At 27.6% G+C, this 18375-nt stretch overlaps 2 protein-coding genes and 1 long non-coding RNA gene across 3 annotated transcripts; 2 read left to right on the forward strand and 1 right to left on the reverse strand.

Moving 5' to 3' along the window:
* The first annotated feature begins 803 nt into the window (after positions 1 to 803).
* On the forward strand, positions 804 to 6275 carry LOC142241762 (maltase A3-like). The gene is made up of 5 exons (XM_075313585.1): positions 804 to 2033; positions 2115 to 2222; positions 5404 to 5747; positions 5874 to 6014; positions 6092 to 6275. Exons 1-5 carry the CDS (start codon positions 894 to 896, stop codon positions 6156 to 6158), a joined length of 1800 nt encoding a protein of 599 aa, XP_075169700.1. The 5' UTR covers positions 804 to 893; the 3' UTR covers positions 6159 to 6275.
* LOC142241761 (maltase A3-like) lies at positions 6043 to 15308 on the reverse strand. The gene is made up of 5 exons (XM_075313584.1): positions 14924 to 15308; positions 13942 to 14855; positions 10122 to 10573; positions 9910 to 10053; positions 6043 to 6417 (listed from the first exon to the last, which is right to left on the reverse strand). Exons 1-5 carry the CDS (start codon positions 15144 to 15146, stop codon positions 6300 to 6302), a joined length of 1851 nt encoding a protein of 616 aa, XP_075169699.1. The 5' UTR covers positions 15147 to 15308; the 3' UTR covers positions 6043 to 6299.
* A 787-nt stretch (positions 15309 to 16095) lies between these two features.
* Positions 16096 to 17297, forward strand: LOC142241764 (uncharacterized). Its single transcript, XR_012723801.1, has 2 exons — positions 16096 to 16547; positions 16823 to 17297. It is a non-coding gene; the product is annotated as an uncharacterized LOC142241764 (long non-coding RNA).
* The last annotated feature ends 1078 nt before the right edge of the window (positions 17298 to 18375 follow it).

Here is an 18375-nt window from a genome sequence, read left to right on the forward strand (position 1 = left end):
ACAAGTAAATTAAACTAAAGTTGCGTGAAGATGTATGCTACACCCCCATTCTATAACTTACGTCAATAACAACTACTTCTACTAAGTTTAGAGCCAAAAGCTTGTTTCCGTCGGAAGTTAGCGTGATCTCAAGAGAGAACGGAGAAACCGACGCCCAGATGGACGGACATCCCTAGATCGACTTTCGAATTTCACCACGAACAAGAATAAGCATATCCGGAAAGACGCACTTCTGTCATGTTTCGGAAGTTAGCGTGATATAAAAATGGACGGACAAGCGGATGGACAAATCGACGCACGGACAGACAGACACCGCTAGATCGACTTTCAAATTTAACCACGACAGACGGACAAACCGACGCACAGGCGGCCAGATATTTCGAAATCGCTAGAATTCCACAACGACACACGAAATGACACTACTACACCACCTACCCTATGGCTTATGTCAATAACAACTACTTCTGCCATGTTCCGAAAGTTAGCATGATATCAACAAATGGACAGATAAGCGGATGGATAAACCGACGCACGGATGGACAGACACCGTCAGATCGACTTTGGAATTTCACCACGACCAAAAAAATATACAATAATGTTTTTATGGGGCCAATGTGTTACACGCGAAATGACAAAGTTAGTATACCGCCCGTCCTATGGAGGAGGTTATAAAAACAAACTCAAAACAAAATACCCAAGAAAAAATGCATTATGATCTTCCACTCAGAGATAAGGAGAGGAGCTTAATAAGGCCTAACGCAGCAAAATTGATGACATTTTATATTAAAAACTTGAGTATATTCCACAACGAAAACAGTCGCATTTTAGACATAGACAAGGGATAACGAATTCAGTTATTTTCACAAAAAAAAAAAACGAAAATTATTTTCCCAATGACTTTAAAAATAATTATACCAGGTATTATCCTAGTCCTACTCCACCTAGATCCTGGGAAATTCTTGGTATTTGCTTGCTCGGGAGATGGCTCGGTGGCTGAGTCGACCATGCCCACCAAAGATTGGTGGCAAACAGCCCAATTCTATCAAATCTATCCCAGATCATTTAAGGATTCCGATGGTGATGGTATTGGTGATCTTCAGGGTATCAGATCCAAGTTAAGCTACCTTAAGAGTATTGGAGTAAATGCCACTTGGCTTTCACCCATTTATGTTTCACCAATGGCTGATTTTGGTTATGACATAGCCAATTTCTTTGATATACAAAAGGAATATGGAACTTTGGATGATTTCGATGAACTGATTGCGGAAGCTAATAATTTGGGTATAAAAATTATTATGGATTTTGTGCCCAATCATTCAAGTGATGAATGTGAATGGTTCCAAAAATCTGTCAATCGTGAAAAAGGCTATGAGGATTATTATGTATGGAGTGATGGCTATGTAGATGAGCTGGGCCAGAGGCATCCGCCCAGTAATTGGTTACAGGCTTTCCGTGGCAGTGCCTGGCAATGGAATGACAAACGTCAACAATATTATCTGCATCAATTTGCTGTCAAACAACCCGACCTCAATTATCGTAATCCCAATGTGGTGGCCCAAATGAAACGAGTCCTCACCTATTGGCTGGATCGTGGTGTTGCTGGTTTTCGTATAGATGCTGTACCTTGGATGTTTGAAGCTTTACCCGATGCTACGGGACGTTATCCCGATGAACCTAAATCGAATTACACCGAAGATCAAGAAGATTCCGCCTATCTATTGCATATCTATACACAAGATCAACCCGAAACCATTGATATGGTCTATCAGTGGCATCAACTTTTAGAAGATTATCAGCGGGTACATGGTGGCGATACTCGGGTCTTAATGATTGAGACCTGGTCCAATATAAATGAGGTTATGAAAATGTATGGTAATAAGAAAGTGGAAGGTGCCCAGATTCCCTTCAATTTCCAATTTATTGTTGCTGGTAATGAGAATCAGATTAACACAGATTTGCCAGCAGGAGGATTTGTAAAAATTATCAAAAACTGGATGGATAATATGCCAGCGGGTAAAACGGCTAATTGGGTGGTTAGTAGAGGGGAATGTGTAATGTCCTATGAAAAGGCTTTGAGTACAGGTTATTGTGTTTTTTTTTTTTTGTTATTTCAGATGGGCAATCATGATAAGCGTCGTGTGGGTAGTCGTTATGGTGAAAATCGTATAGATCTCATGAATATGCTACAAATGTTTCTACCCGGAATCAGTGTTACCTATATGGTAAGTAAGGACCCATTGAGAGGAACTTAATACACAAAAAAAAAAACGGCATAAGTATGTATTTCAACTCTTTCTACCATAAATTTCCTCATTACCCCATCCCTTTTTCCTTCCTGGGCAAGACCTGCCGACCAGTCGGCTTAGTATTGATATCTTTGATAGAGAAGACCCCTTCGGATACGAGGATACAAACAAAATGGACCTCAAGTTGTGGTACTGATCCTCTCCTTTTCAACTTTTACATGACAAAAGGCCCCCCTACCACCGCTAGATGTACTCTTGATAACCTCTGCTGCCGATTATTCTTTAGTTGTGTTAAGTAGAGATGTCTAGAAGCTAGAGAGAAATATTGCATACAAACTCCCATTCCTGTCCACAAAGAAGTCCCTACATTTGCCGACATGAATCAGAATGTTTGGCATGGTGTGGTACTGCCCCCTTTTCAACTTTTACATAATCAAGTGGATATATACGAAACGAAACGAACGCCATGTAGATATATGAAGGAGTTTTAGAGGAAGATCGGTGACAACCTCCCATTCCTATTGTCATAGAAGTTTCTACGTGCTATAGAAAATTTTCTCAAAATTTTATTTCTATAGAAACTTTTGTCAAAATTTTCTTTTTATAGAAAATTTTCTCAATTTTTTTTTCAAAATTTTATTTCTATAAAAAAATTTTATTTCAAGATAAAATTTTGTCAAAATTTTATTTCTATGAGAAAATTTTCTGAAAATGTTATTTCTATAAAAAATTTTGCTAACATTTTATTTCTATAGAAAATTTTGTCAAAATTTTATTTTTATAGAAAATTTTCTCAAAATTTTATTTCTATAGAAAATTTTACCAAAATTTTACTTCTATAAAAATTTTGTCAAAATTTTTGTTTGTATAGAAAATTTTGTCAAAATTTTATTTCTATAGAAAATTTTATAAAAATTTTATTTCTATAGAAAATTTTATCACAATTTTATTTCTATAGAAAATTTTCTCAAAATTTTATTTCTATAGAAAATTTTGTCAAAATTTTATTTCTATAGAAAATTTTGTTAAAATTTTATTTCTAGGAGAAAATTTTCTCAAAGTATTATTTCTATAGAAAATGTTGTCAAAATTTTTTCAAAAATTCTATTTCTATAGAAAATTTTCTCAAAAATTTATTTCTATAGAAAATTTACCCAACATTTTATTTCTATTGAAAATTTTCTCAAAATTTTATTTTTATAGAAAATTTTCTCAAAATTTTATTTAAATAGAAAATTTTTTCAAAATTTTATTTCTAGAGAAAATTTTCTCAAAATTTTATTTCTATAGAAAATTTTACAAAAATGTTATTTCTATAGAAAATTTTACAAAAATTTTATTTCTATAGAAAATTTTGTCAGATTTTTTTTTTTGTATAGAAAATTTTGTCAAAATTTTATTTCTATAGAAAATTTTATCAAAATTTTATTTCTATGGAAAATGTTATCACAATTTTATTTCTACAGAAAATGTTATCAAAATTTTATTTCTATAGAAAATTTTGCCAAAATTTTTTGTATAGAAAATTTTGTCAAAATTTTATTTCTATAGAAAATTTTATCAAAATTTTATTTCTATAGAAGATTTTATCACAATTTTATTTCTATAGAAAATTTTATCAAAATTTTGTTTCTATAGAAAATTTTGCCAAATTTTATTTCTAAAGAAAATTTTGTCAAAATTTTATTTTTATAGAAAATTTTGTCAAAATTTTATTTTTATAGAAAATTTTGTCAAAATTTTATTTCTATAGAAAATTTTGTCAAACTTCATTTCTATAGAAAATTTTATTTTTATAGAAAAATTTCTCAAAATTTTATTTCTAGAGAACTTTTTATCAAAATTTTATTTCTATACAAAATTTTTTCAACATTTTCTCAAAAATTTTATTTCTATAGAAAATTTTGTCGAAATTTTATTTCTATAGAAAATTTTACCAAAATTTTATTTCTATAGAAAATTTTGTAAGATTTTTTTTTATAGAAAAATTTCTCAAAATTTTATTTCTAGAGAAAATTTTATCAAAATTTTATTTCTATAGGAAATTTTATCAAAATTTTATTTCTATAGAAAATTTTCTGAAAATTTTATTTGTATACAAAATTTTCTCAAGAAATTTTTATCAAAATTTTATTTCTATAGAACATTTTCTCAAAATTTTATTTCTATAAAAAATTTTATCAAAATTTTATTTGTATAGAAAATTTTGTCAAACTTCATTTCTATAGAAAATTTTATTTTTATAGAAAAATTTCTCAAAATTTTATTTCTAGAGAATATTTTATCAAAATTTTATTTCTATAGGAAATTTTATCAAAATTGTATTTGTATAGAAAATTTTCTCAAAATTTTATTTGTATAGAAAATTTTCTCAAAAATTTTATTTCTATAGAAAATTTTATCAAAATTTTATTTCTATAGAAAATTTTCCACAAATTTTATTTCTATAGAAAATTTTCTCAAAATTTTATTTCTATACAAAATGTTCTCAAAATTTTATTTCTATAGAAAATTTTTTCAAAAATTTTATTTCTATAGAAAATTTTCTCAAAAATTTTATTTCTATAAAAAATTTTATCAAAATTTTATTTGTATAGAAAATTTTGTCAAACTTTATTTCTATATAAATTTTTGTCAACATTTTATCTCCATGGAGGGCAAACAATCCAAACTATGGCACGTCTAGGACAATTCCCTCGGAAAGTGCCAAGCCATCCGGTGCGATTTCAGAAGGGACACTCGATTTTTTTTTTTTTTTGACGACAGAAATCTGAAACTTTTGGACTCTAAGCTGATAGCAACAGATGTCGACTTTACAATCGGGATTGATATCATGTAGGGAGAACCGTTTTACAACTGGACTGATTTCAAAAGGGATACACAATAAATCGTCTTGAGGAAGAAAGGGCAGCATTGGAGGCGGCGCAAACCATGTGTTCAAAGAGAAATCTCTTCCTTTTAGTGATCGGAAGGCCGCTACCAGCCTGTGACGATTAACTTTCTAGAGAGACGAGTTTGGGGCCATCCCAGCTACTTTCTGGTATTTTCAGTTCAGTATATCTGCATAATATTACTTGACTTATAACATTTTTTTACACTCCAAGAATCTAATTGGTTTTAAAAACTCACCACTCTCTCTCTCTCTCTCTTTGATCAGGGTGAAGAAATAGGTATGGTGGATTTAGAAATCTCCTGGGACGATAGTGTTGATCCAGCTGCTTGCAATGCTAATCCCGATACGTATCAACAATTTACCCGTGATCCCGCGCGTACCCCATTCCAATGGAGTTCTGGGGAAAATGCTGGATTCTCCACCACTGGCAAGACTTGGTTACCCATCAATCCCAATTATGTCACAATTAATGTGGAAACGGAAGTGGGTAATAGAAAAAGTCATTTGAATGTCTACAAATCTCTGTCAGATTTACGTCAGACAAAAACTTTGCAATATGGCAAATTGCAATATGGCAATGTGGATGAGAATATTTTGGCTATTAAGAGGTGAGTAGAAATATATGTGGGGTGGGAGCTTCCATGATTTAATGGCAAAAGACATGTATTGCTAATCTAATCTGTTATAATTTAAATTATTAAAAATTTAATTTGATATTTTTTTCCCTCTTGCAGATATTTACCAAATGAAAAAACCTACATCCTATTGGCAAATGTATTGGCTGAAGCTAAAACAGCCAATGTAACGGATGTGATTAAGGCTACCGGAAGTTATAAAACTAAAATAGCTAATATAATATCCACAAGAAGAGAAGGGTAAGTCGGAAATAATAAAATAAATAAATTTAATATGCAAATACAATAGAAATATTATTTATTTTTTTTTACATTAGTGACCTTGTCTCTTTGGATAATTTCTATCTGGATGGCTATGAAGCGATAATTGTGGAATCCGATTAATTTTTTATTACATATTAATTTTAAGGATTTTTGTTTCTTATAAATGAGATTTAAACTTAATTATATAAAACCAAAAAATAAAAAACAAATAAAATAATAGAAAAAATACAAAAACAACTTATATTTCATTTAACATTGTGATCAATCTTCTGCCGTATAGTAAAGAAAATATCCAGCTGTAGTATCAAGTTTAGTGGGAGATTTTAAAATAATTGCTTCCTTGGGTTGTAATGTTACTGCATCTGTTTTAAGGCGATCTCTGTAAAATAAATAATTTTGTAATAATTACAGTAAAATAAAATAAAATAAAATACATTATATCCTACACCACTCTATAGAACAATAAAAAGCAGATTCAAGTAATATATTGGTACTTTTGATTCCATGAACTACATAAACCAAATTGAAATTATGTTCGTGTAAATGAGTTAAAAGTTTAGCAAAAATTTTATTTCTATACGAAATTTGGTCAAAATTTTATTTCTAAAGAAAATTTTGTCAAAATTTTTATTTTAAAGAAAATTTTGTCAACATTTTATTTCTATAGAAAATTTTCTCAAAATTTTACTTCTTTGGAAAATTTTTCCAAAATTTTAATTCTATAGAAAATTTTCTCAAAATTTTATTTATATAGACAAATTTTGCCAACATTTTAATTTATCAAAATTGTATTGCTATAGAAAATTTTATTTCTATAGAAAATTTTCTAAAAATTTTACTTCTATAGAAAATTTTCTCAAAATTTTATTTCTATAGAATATTTTATCGTAATTTTATTTCTACAGAAACTTTTGCCACAATTTTATTTCTATAGCACATTTTGCCAACATTTTATTTCTATAAAACATTTTGTCAAAATTTTGTCAAAATTTTATTTCTACAAAAAATTTTGTGACAATTTTATTTCTGTGCAAAATTTTGTCAATATTTTATTTCTAAAGAAAATTTTTTCAAAATTTTATTTCTATAGAAAATTTTGTCAAAATTTTATTTCCATAGCCAATTTTGTCAAATTTTTATTTCTATAGGAAACTTTCTCAAAATTTTATTTTTATAGAAAATTTTTTCAAGATTTTATTTCTATAGAAAATTTTATCAAAATTTTATTTCTATAGGAAACTTTCTCAAAATGTTATTTCCATAGACAATTTTGTCAAAATTTTATTTCTACAAAAAATTTTGTCACAATTTTATTTCTATAGCACATCCTTTCAAAATTTTATTTCAATAGAAAATTTTTCTAAAATTTTTATTTCTATAGAAAATTTTCTCAAAACTTTATTTCTATAGAAAATTTTGTCAAATTTTTATTTCTAAAGAAAATTTTGTCAAATTTTTATTTCTAAAGAAAATTTTGTCAAAATTTCATATCTATACAAAATTTTATCAAAATTGTATTTCTATAGAAAATTTTCTAAAAATTTTACTTCTATAGAAAATTTTATCGCAATTTTATTTCTACAGAAACGTTTGTCACAATTTTATTTCTATAACACATTTTGCCAAAATTTTATTTCTATGAAACATTTTGTCAAAATTTTCGCTGTATAGAAAATTTTGTCAAAATTTCATTTTTATAAAAAATTTTGTGACAATTTTATTTCTGTGCAAAATTTTGTCACTATTTTATTTCTAAAGAAAATTTTTTCAAAATTTTATTTCTATAGAAAATATTGTCAAAATTTTATTTCTATAGAAAATTTTGTCAAAATTTTATTTCCATAGCCAATTTTATCAAATTTTTATTTCTATAGGAAACTTTCTCAAAATTTTATTTTTATAGACAATTTTGTCAAAATTTTATTTCAACAGAAAATTTTGTCACAATTTTATTTCTATAGCACATCTTTTCAAAAATTTTATTTCAATAGAAAATTTTTCTAAAATTTTTATTTCTATAAATAAAAAAAATTTTTCTCAAAATTTTCTTTCTATAGAAAATTCTGTCAACATTTTATTTTTATGAAAAATTTTGTCAAAATTTTATTTCTATACAAAATTTTATCAAAATTGTATTTCTATAGAAAATTTTGTTTCTATGGAAAATTTTCTAAAAATTTTATTTCTATAGAAAATTTTCTAAATATTTTATTTCTATAGAAAATTTTCTCAAAATTTTATTCCTATAGAAAATTTTATCACAATTTTATTTCTACAGAAAATTTTGTAACAATTTTATTTCTATAGCACATCTTTTCAAAAATTTTATTTCAATAGAAAATTTTTCTAAAATTTTTATTTCTATAAATAAAAAAAAAAATTTCTCAAAATTTTCTTTCTATAGAAAATTTTGTCAACATTTTATTTTTATGAAAAATTTTGTCAAAATTTTATTTCTATACAAAATTTTATCAAAATTGTATTTCTATAGAAAATTTTGTTTCTATGGAAAATTTTCTAAAAATTTTATTTCTATAGAAAATTTTCTAAAAATTTTATTTCTATAGAAAATTTTCTCAAAATTTTATTCCTATAGAAAATTTTATCACAATTTTATTTCTACAGAAAATTTTGTAACAATTTTATTTCTATAGCACATGTTGCCAACATTTTATTTCTATAGAGAATTTTGTCAAAATTTTATTTCTATAGAAAATTTTGTGAACATTTTATATCTGTGAAAATTTTGTCAATATTTTATTTTTAAAGAACATTTGTTCAAAATTTTATTTCTACAGAAAATATTGTCAACATTTTATTTCTTTAGAAAATTTCGTCAAAATTGTATTTCTATAGAAAATTGTGTCAAAATTTTATTTCCATAGACAATTTTGTGAAATTTTTTTTCTATAGAAATCTTTCTCAAAATTTTATTTCTATAACAAATTTTTTCAAGATTTTGTTTCTATAGAAAATTTTATCAAAATTTTCTTTCTATAGAAAACATTCTCAAAATTTTATTTCCATAGACAATTTTGTCAAAATTTTATTTCTACAGAAAATTTTGTCACAATTTTATTTCTATAGCACATCTCATCAAAATTTTATTTGAATAGAAAATTTTTCTCAAATTTTTATTTCTATAGAAAATTTTCTCAACATTTTCATTCTATAGAAAATTTTGTCAAAATTTGATTTTTATGGAAAATTTTGTCAAAATTTTATTTCTATAGAAAATATTGTCAAAATTGTATTTCTACAGAAAATTTTGTTTCTATAGAAAATTTTCTAAAAAATTTTATTTCTATAGAAAATTTTCTAAAAATTTATTTCTATAGAAATTTTTCTCAAAATTTTATTTCTATAGAAAATTTTGTCAACATTTTATTTCTATAGAAAATTTTACAAAAATTGTATTTCTATAGAAAATTTTGATAAAATTTTATTTCTATAGAAAATTTTCACAAAATTTTATTTCTATAGAAAATGTTATAAAATTTTATTTCTTAAGAAATTCTCCATAGAAAATTTTGTCAAAATTTTATTTCTATAGAAAATTTTGTCAAATTTCATTTCTATAGAAACTTTTGTCAAAATTTTACTTCTATAGAAAATTTTACCAAAATTTTATTTCTATAATAAATTTTGTCAATATTTTATCTCCATAGAAAATTTTGTCAACATATAATTTCTATAGAAAACTTTGTCAAATTATTTCTAGAGAAAATTGGGAATATTTTGCAAAATCTACCAAACCCATGATGGGTGATACAACAGATTTCGAGTTCACTTAGAAGCCCAAAATGAGAGTCTGTCATAAAGTCGTGTAGAATATGTAGAATAAATAAATGGTCAAGCAATCATTGCTTACCCTTTCTTCGATTTAGACTTATCAGTGACCACTACGTAAATCATCTCATCTGGGATATTGGCAAATGCTTCTTTCAAATTAAAGCTTTCCACTTCATTGAAAATATTCATAAGGGTTACATACGTAAAATCTTTCAAAAGTGTTCTATAATATAAAAACAAAATAAAAATTATAAAAAATATCTTTCATGACCTCTTTATCCACCAACTCACCTCTTAATACCCAAAACATTTTGTTTTAATGCTTTCACTTCCACTTTTCCATATTTCATTGTTCCTTCTTTCCTCAATGTTTGTAATTCTTTGAAAATATTCAAATGACTTAAAGGATTTGAGCGTTCCTTATCCACATTTACTTCTTTGTATAGTGGTGAAATGGGTAACCAGGTTTTATCAGCCTTAGAAAATCCTGCTTGATATCCATCACTCCATTGGAATGGAGTACGTTCAGGATCTCGAGATAGTGATTCATACATATCAGGATTTGAATTACAGGCCGAAGGATCTACAGTATCATTCCATGAAATCCATACATCAGTCATACCAATTTCTTCGCCCATATAAGTGACACTACAGCCCGGTAGAGTAAAGGTTAAGATATTCAACATATCAATGCGATCATCACCCAGACGAGAGCCTACTCGGTTTTGGTCATGATTGCCAAGCTGAAATGGTATCAAAAAGATTTCACAAATTTGAAATATAAGTATTGCTATTATATTTGTCTATAGGAATTTTTGCCAAAATATCTTTACTAGAAGAAATTTGCTAAAAATTTCTTTGCTATAATTTTTTCTCCATATTTCTTTGATACAGGATTTTTTTTTCAAAATTTGATAGCTATAGGAAATTTTGGCAAAATTGCGTTGCTACTTAAAATTTTGTACAAATTTCTAAAAGAAACGCTGTCAAATTTTTTTTCAAGGAATTTGTATTAAAATTTACTAGCTGTACGAAATTTTTTGCAATTACTTTCCTAGCGCAAATATTTAAAAAAAAATGCGCTAAGGAAATATTGTCAATTTTTTTTTTTTAATTTTTTCTTTTAGAAATTTTGTCTAATTTTCTTTGCAATAAGAAATCAAATCAATAATAAAAATTGTTTGCTATAGGAAGTGTCTTTTCTATTGAAAGGAAAATGATTTTTTTTCAAAATTTCTTTGTTATACAATATTTTCTCAAAATAATATATATCAATTTTTTTTCAATATTTCATTGCATAGCAATTTTTGTCAACATTTCAGTGGTATAACAAATGTTGTCAATTTTTTTTTTTTCTATCGAAAACTTTTTCGAAATTTCTTTTCTTTAGATTTTTTTTAATTTCAATCCTACTGGAAATTTTTCAATTTTTTTTTTGATGTAGGTCAAAATTTTATTGCTATAGAAAATTTTTGACAAAATTTCTTTGCTATATAAATTTTGTCAAAGTTTCTTTGCTAAATAAATTTTTGTCAACATTTGCTTCTTTTAGGAACTTTTGTCACAATTTCTTTGCTGTAGAAAATTTTCTCGAAATTTCTTTTCTATAGATTTTTTTCAAAATTGCATTCCAACTGAAAATTTTTTTGCCGAAGGAAATGTTGCCAAAAATGTATTCTTCATTTTGTCTAAATATCTTCGCTATTGGTTGGTTAGGTTAGGTTAGGTGGCAGCTCGATGTATCAGGCCCACTTAGACTATTCAGTCCATTGTGATAACACATTGGTGAACTTCTCTCTTCTTCGCTATAGGAAATTGAGTCAAAATTTCTTTTCTAAATGACATTTTTGTTAAAATGTCTGTGCTGAATGGGTTTTCTTTCAAAATATCTCTGCTATTGGAATTTTCTCAAAATTTGTTGGCTATGGGAAATTTTATCAAAATTTCATTCATATGGGAAATTTTCTCAAAATTTCTTTCTTATGGGAAATTTTCTCAAAATATCTTTGCTATAGGAATTTTTTTCAAAACTTTCTTTGCTATGGAAAATTTGGTCAAATTACTTTTCTAGAGAAAATATTGCAAACATTTCTTTGTCGCAGGAAATTTTGTTAATTTTTTTTTTTTTGTTATAGAAAATTTTGTCAAGATTTCTGTGATGAATGATTTTTTTTTTCAAAATTTCTTTACTTTGGGAAATTTTGTCAATATTTTTTGCTATAGGAAATTTTCTCAAATTTTCTTTCTATGGGAAATTTTCTCAAATTTTTTCTATGGGAAATTTTCGCAAAATTTATTTTCTATACGATTTTTTTTCTTAACCTCTTTGCTGTGGCAAAATTTTTCAAATTAATTTGCTATAGAAAAACTTTTCAAAATTTCTTCGCCATAGGAAATGTTGTCAAAATTTTATCGCTATAAGTGTTTTTGTCAAAATTTAAATGGTATAGGATTTTTTGTAAATTTCATTTCTATAGGGAAATTTGTAAACATTTCCTTGCTGAAGGAAATTTTGTCAAATTTCTTTCATATGAGAAATTTTCTCACAATTTCTTTCATATGGGAAATTTTCTCAAAATTTCTTTCCTATAAGAAATTTTTTCAACATTTTTTTTGCTGTTGAAATTTTGTCTAAACTTCATTGCTATAGGAAATTTTGTCAAAATTGCTTTGATATGGGAAAATATGTCAAAATTTCTTTGCCGTAGGAAATCTCATCAAAATTTCTTTACTATAAAAAATTGTGTTAAAATTTCGTAGCTATAGAAAATTTTGTCAAAATTTCTTTGCTTTTGAAATTTTTTAAAAATTTTTTGCTATAGGAACTTTTTTCAAAATTTCATTGCTATAGGATTTTTTTTTCAAAATTTCATTGCTATAGGAAATTTTGCCAAAATTGCTTTGTTATGGGAAAATATGTTAAAAAATTTTTTGCCACAGGAAATCTCGTCCAAATTTCTGTATTATAAAAAATTGTGTCAAAATTTCTTTGCTGTAGGAAATCTCATCAAAATTTCTTTACTATAAAAAATTGGGTCAAAATTTCGTAGCTATAGAAAATTTTGTCAAAATTTCTTTGCTTTTGAAATTTTTTAAAAATTTTTTGCTATAGGAACTTTTTTCAAAATTTCATTGCTATAGGATTTTTTTTCTCAAAATTTCATTGCTATAGGAAATTTTGCCAAAATTGCTTTGTTATGGGAAAATATGTTAAAAAAATTTTTGCCACAGGAAATCTCGTCCAAATTTCTGTATTATAAAAAATTGTGTCAAAATTTTGTCAAATTTCTTTCATATGAGAAAATTTCTCACAATTTCTTTCATATGGGAAATTTTCTCAAAATTTCTTTCCTATAAGTATTTTTTCAAAATTTTTTTGCTGTTGAAATTTTGTCTAAACTTCATTGCTATAGGAAATTTTGTTAAAATTGCTTTGATATGGGAAAATATGTCAAAATTTCTTTGCTGTAGGAAATCTCATCAAAATTTCTTTACTATAAAAAATTGTGTCAAAATTTCGTAGCTATAGGAAATTTGGTCAAAATTTCTCTGCTTTTGAAATTTTGTCAAAATTTTATTTGGTATAGGAATTTTTTTCAAAATTTCATTGCTATAGGATTTTTTTTTTTTTTTCAAAATTTCATTGCTATAGGAAATTTTGCCAAAATTGCTTCGTTATGGGAAAATATGTCAACAATTTTTTGCCACAGGAAATCTCGTCAAAATGTCTGTATTATAAAAAGTTGTGTCAAAATATCGTAGCAATAGTAAATGTTGTCAAAATTTCGTAGCTATAGTAAATTTTATCAAAATTTTTGCTCATTTGAAAATTTTGTCAAAATTTGTTTGAGTAAATTTTGTTAAAATTTCTTTCCGATAGAAAATTAAACATTTTTTTAATAGAAGAAATTCTAAAAAAAATTTCTTTACTATATGAAATTTTTTCAAAATTTCTAACAAAATTTCTTTAGTATAGGAAATTTTTTCAAGATTTTTTTTACAGTAAATTTTGTCAAAATTGCATTTCTAGAAGATATTTTTCCAAATAAGAAATTTAGTCAAAATGTTAATTTCTTTACAGTTTCATATTAATTTCCATTCATATACATACCACCCAATTGGCCGTCCTTCCTTCAGGCATATTCGTCAACCATTTATTCACCGTATCGGCATAATTGAAGGCATTCGAATTATTTCCCAATTCTTCAATCAAAAGGAAATTAAAAGGGATCTGGGCTCCTTCCGCAGTTCCATTACCATAATATTGCATTACCACATCCAAAGGAGAATAACTTTCAGTCATTAAAATTCGATCATCGCCCCCATATTCCGATTTAAAATCATCCAAAACTTTACGGAATTCATATACTAAATCAATAGTTTCAGGTTGATTGACAGTATAGATATGTTGCAAATAACCATAATCATCGGGATCATTTACAGAAGGATTTCGTGGTTCGTCTGGCCAATTGCCAAAGGCATCTGGAGCCTTCTCAATGGTATGGGGGACAGCATCTACACGAAAACCAGCAACACCTTTGAAAAGCCAAAATTGTAAGACCATTTTCATGGTGGTCCTAACCAAAGGATTGCGATAATTCAAATCTGGTTGTTTCTTCACAAATTGATGAAGATAATATTCTTGTCTTTCCTCATTCCATTCCCAAGCAGAACCACGAAAAACACTAACCCAATTGGTGGGAGGATGGCGAACACCATCAATGATTTTTCCCGGATGCCAAACATAGAAATCTTTATAGAAAGGATCACGCTTCACAGATTTCTTAAACCACTCGCATTCATCACTGCTATGATTGGGGACGAAATCCAAAATTATTTTTATACCCAAACGATTGGCCTCTTTCATTAAAGCTTCAAAATCAGCCATGGTACCGAAGAGAGGATCAATTTCAAAGAAATTTGCAATGTCATAACCAAAATCAGCCATGGGGGAGGTAAAGATGGGCGATAGCCAGGTGGCTGTAATGCCAATCTCTTTTAGGTAGGGTAATTGTTCCGTAATACCTGATTAAGGAATAAAGATGGATTTATTTTATTTTGGGTGGTTTTCTTTTAGAAGAAAACTGACATACCTTTCAAATCTCCTACCCCATCATTGTTGGTATCTTTAAATGACCTTGGATAGATTTGATAGAATGAGGCGGTTTGCCACCATTTTGTTGCTGCTTCATAATTATCTGGCGATTCCTCTGGATCCAATTGCACAAAATCAAAATGGGGATGGTAATTTGGATAAACCCCAGCCCACGCTACTGCCACCATGCATATAATCGCAAGTGATTGTCGCCACCACATTGCAATTTTAACTTGTACGCTTTATTGCCGATTTTCTTTGTCTGATTTTTTTGCCTCTTAATGTCTTCTTATTTTCCCAGTGCTTTTCACTTGGGGACTGCGGATACGTGTTGTGTTGACTTGCGGTTGTTTACTTTACCACAGACAAGTGTCAACTAAAGGCAATGCCAAATGAAATCAAATTTTCTCCACTCTCTCTCACTCTCAGTATCTTTCGTGAAATCTTTCTCTTGTTCAGCATAATTCGGAGAGTATTGAAATAATTGATTTGTTATTTATCTCTCTCGATCAGTAAATTTGCATACAGTGGGTAGAAAACAATTTTTTTATAAAAAGATTTTATTCAATGCAGAATAGGCAGACAGATCTTTGCATAGAACAACCAAGCACGCATACGATGGATATTCTTAATCCTAATGTAGTGCTAGCGTTGAGAATTTCTATACGTTTCTATATATTACATTAAAAAGTGAAACAGTATGACGAAAAAGTGGCTCAATACCAGAATAATGTTTTCTATATATATTTTGGGGGAAATCTAGGGTTTTTTTAACAATTCTGGCAACGCTGTTTAGTACCATTTCCACAATGACATTTATCATCCCTGTAGCATACGTATGAAGCCTATTGATTATTTCCCATGAGAGTTTTAATATAGATGGACTTCAATTGAATCAAGAAATCTTAAAATAATGTTTTCCCAAATATACCTGGGGTTTTCAAAAATTCCATATGGGCGTTAACTTTTTATTTCGTATTTTAATAAACTTCATTTGAGATATAAAAATTCCAGGAGAGACGAGAAATGTTTCTTTCACGTAGTGAATTAATTTACAAAAATTTAACATCAAGAAACACTGTGCAATGAAGCAGTTCAAGTGCAAACTACAGAGAGTGATATCAATTATTTGGCATTTTCCTTTGTTTTTACTTTCACTTAATGCCATTTTAAAAATAAACACATTGGGAAATTTCCATCGAATATTGTAGGGTTTGGTAGACACTATCAGAAAGCTACAATTGAGTGGCTATTTGTTAGAATTTTTATTTAAATGGAAAAGTCAAGTCTATATCATTGATTGTAGAATTATCTAGAACCAGCAGAATTATCAAAATTGAATTTTTTTATAAACCAAATATTGTAGATTAAAATACAAAGTTTTAAAGCAGAAAAATAGTCTACGCCAAACAACCACATATATGTGGTTGAGTACCCCATCTAGTTGAATAAAATATTCAAGCTTAAAATTTCCATATAAACATAGGAGTAACACAGTTTAATTTTACTAAGTAAGAAGCACCAAGAGTATATACATAGTTCTCTAACGATACACTATTGAGAAAAAATGTTGAAAAAATTCTTTAAATTTCCTAACCAGCCTCTGAAGCCTATGAAAGAAAGTGAGTGCTGAATTTTAAAATATTTAAGAATTTAAAATATTTAAGAAAGTATTTAAGAACTTTTTTTTAATATTGAATCACAAAATAAAAAATCTTGAAACTTTTGAAAGGAAGTAAAAATTAAAAAAATAAAATAAAAATTAAATTAATAATTATTGTGAATTTTAAATTTATTAAAAAAAAATAATTTTAATTTAAAAAAAAAATTATTAACAAAAAAAAAATTATATTAACACAATCTTACATTTATTTGTCTTACCCCCATTTTCATAAAGCTCCGTTAGTGTTCCTTTAAATATCCAACTTTTAAACCGTATTATGGGCGAAGCTGTCATCTTTTCTTTATATTCCATAGGCCAATTAGGATCTTAACTGACGAAAATGTTTCAGTTAAAGTTAACCGGAGAGAAAATATTTGTTATGTATTTCTGTTAACTGGCAGTTAAAGCCTAACGGAGCTACATGACAATGGCTGTTAATTACAAAATATTTATTATGGATCATTTAATAAAGTGCTTGTTTTTCTTTTAATTTTTAGAAAAATTTTGCAACATATAATCTCTAAAAAGAAGTGCCAGTGCAAACCTCAAGAATGTCGATGCTCGAAACAATCTCAAAAAGTGAAGATATTGAACAAGCAAAGGATTCCCATGTACTTAGAGGGTATTTCAGTTTGATACTTTTTTTGGTTTAAGTATGTGTATTATTAGTCCTAAGAGTCAATAAAATATTCAATGGTGTTATTAAAAACTGCTTTATAATTCTTTTTGTTTAAATAGTGGAGCTTATTACACCAGCTATACTCTAACCACATTGGTGTAGGGCATAATAAAGTCTTTCAAACTATAGCCTGTCATTGGACTGTGGACAATGATAACAAATCAAAAGAATTGATATGTACGCAAAATTTCATGTATGCTTAGTCATATACAGTTTGTCAAGAAAGTGTTTTGACAATGGGATAAAAATTATGTTTTATTCCAAAATTAAATATAATGAAATTTTAAAAAAAATATTTTATTATGTATTTTGCAAAGTATACATACGTACACAGAATTAAAAATTTAATAAAATATTTAATATTTCAATTATTTCTAGAAGTTGAAATAGTTGGCAATGTCAAAAGACTTTCTTGACATACTGTATGTATTTCACATTTCAAAACTACAGTGCTGCCGCTACTACTTCAATCGAAGTATTTTGCTTCATTTTCACAACATTTTCTTCGTCACTTCCTTCTTCCAAAAATCTGCTTCACTTTTTGTTCTGCTTCAATTTTTTAAAATTTTCCCCATATTACCTAATTGTTTTTCCTATTCCTTTAATTACGATGAACATAGCGATTTTAATCATTGAATTATTAACCGATGTGGACCAATTTTTGCATAGTTGTTAGAGACCATATACTTACACTATGTACCAAATTTCAGCCGGATCGGATGAAATTTGGTTCTCTTAGAGGCTCTGCAAGCCAAATCGGGGGATCAGTTTATATGGGGGCTATATATAATTATGGACCGATGTGGACCAATTTTTGCATGGTTGTTAGAGATCATATGCTGAAACCATGTACCAAATTTCAGCTGGATCGAATGAAATTTGCTTCTCTTAGAGTCCGTTTATATGGGGGCTATACGTAAAAGTGGACCGATATGGCCCATTTGCAATACCATTCGATCTACATCAATAACAACTACGTGTGCCAAGTTTCAAGTCGATAGCTTCTTTCGTTCGGAAGTTAGCGTGATTTCAACAGACGGACGGACATGTGCAGATCGACTCAGAATTTCACCACGACCCAGAATATATATACTTTATGGTGTCTTAG

The sequence above is a fragment of the Haematobia irritans genome, chromosome 5 (assembly GCF_050003625.1).
Source record: "Haematobia irritans isolate KBUSLIRL chromosome 5, ASM5000362v1, whole genome shotgun sequence".
NCBI lineage: Eukaryota > Metazoa > Arthropoda > Insecta > Diptera > Muscidae > Haematobia > Haematobia irritans.

Excerpts from the sequence above, each read along its gene's own strand:
- LOC142241761 (XM_075313584.1), bottom strand. The coding sequence starts at position 15,146 with ATGTGGTGGCGACAATCACTTGCGATTATATGCATGGTGGCAGTAGCG. Across the intron at positions 14,856-14,923 it reads TGGGGTAGGAGATTTGAAAG|GTATTACGGAACAATTACCC; the intron begins GTATGTCAGTTT and ends TTCCTTAATCAG. Across the intron at positions 6,418-9,909 it reads AAGTCTAAATCGAAGAAAGG|AGATCGCCTTAAAACAGATG; the intron begins GTAAGCAATGAT and ends TTTATTTTACAG.
- LOC142241762 (XM_075313585.1), top strand. The coding sequence starts at position 894 with ATGACTTTAAAAATAATTATACCAGGTATTATCCTAGTCCTACTCCAC. Across the intron at positions 2,034-2,114 it reads GTAAAACGGCTAATTGGGTG|ATGGGCAATCATGATAAGCG; the intron begins GTTAGTAGAGGG and ends TTGTTATTTCAG. Across the intron at positions 6,015-6,091 it reads ATATCCACAAGAAGAGAAGG|TGACCTTGTCTCTTTGGATA; the intron begins GTAAGTCGGAAA and ends TTTTTACATTAG.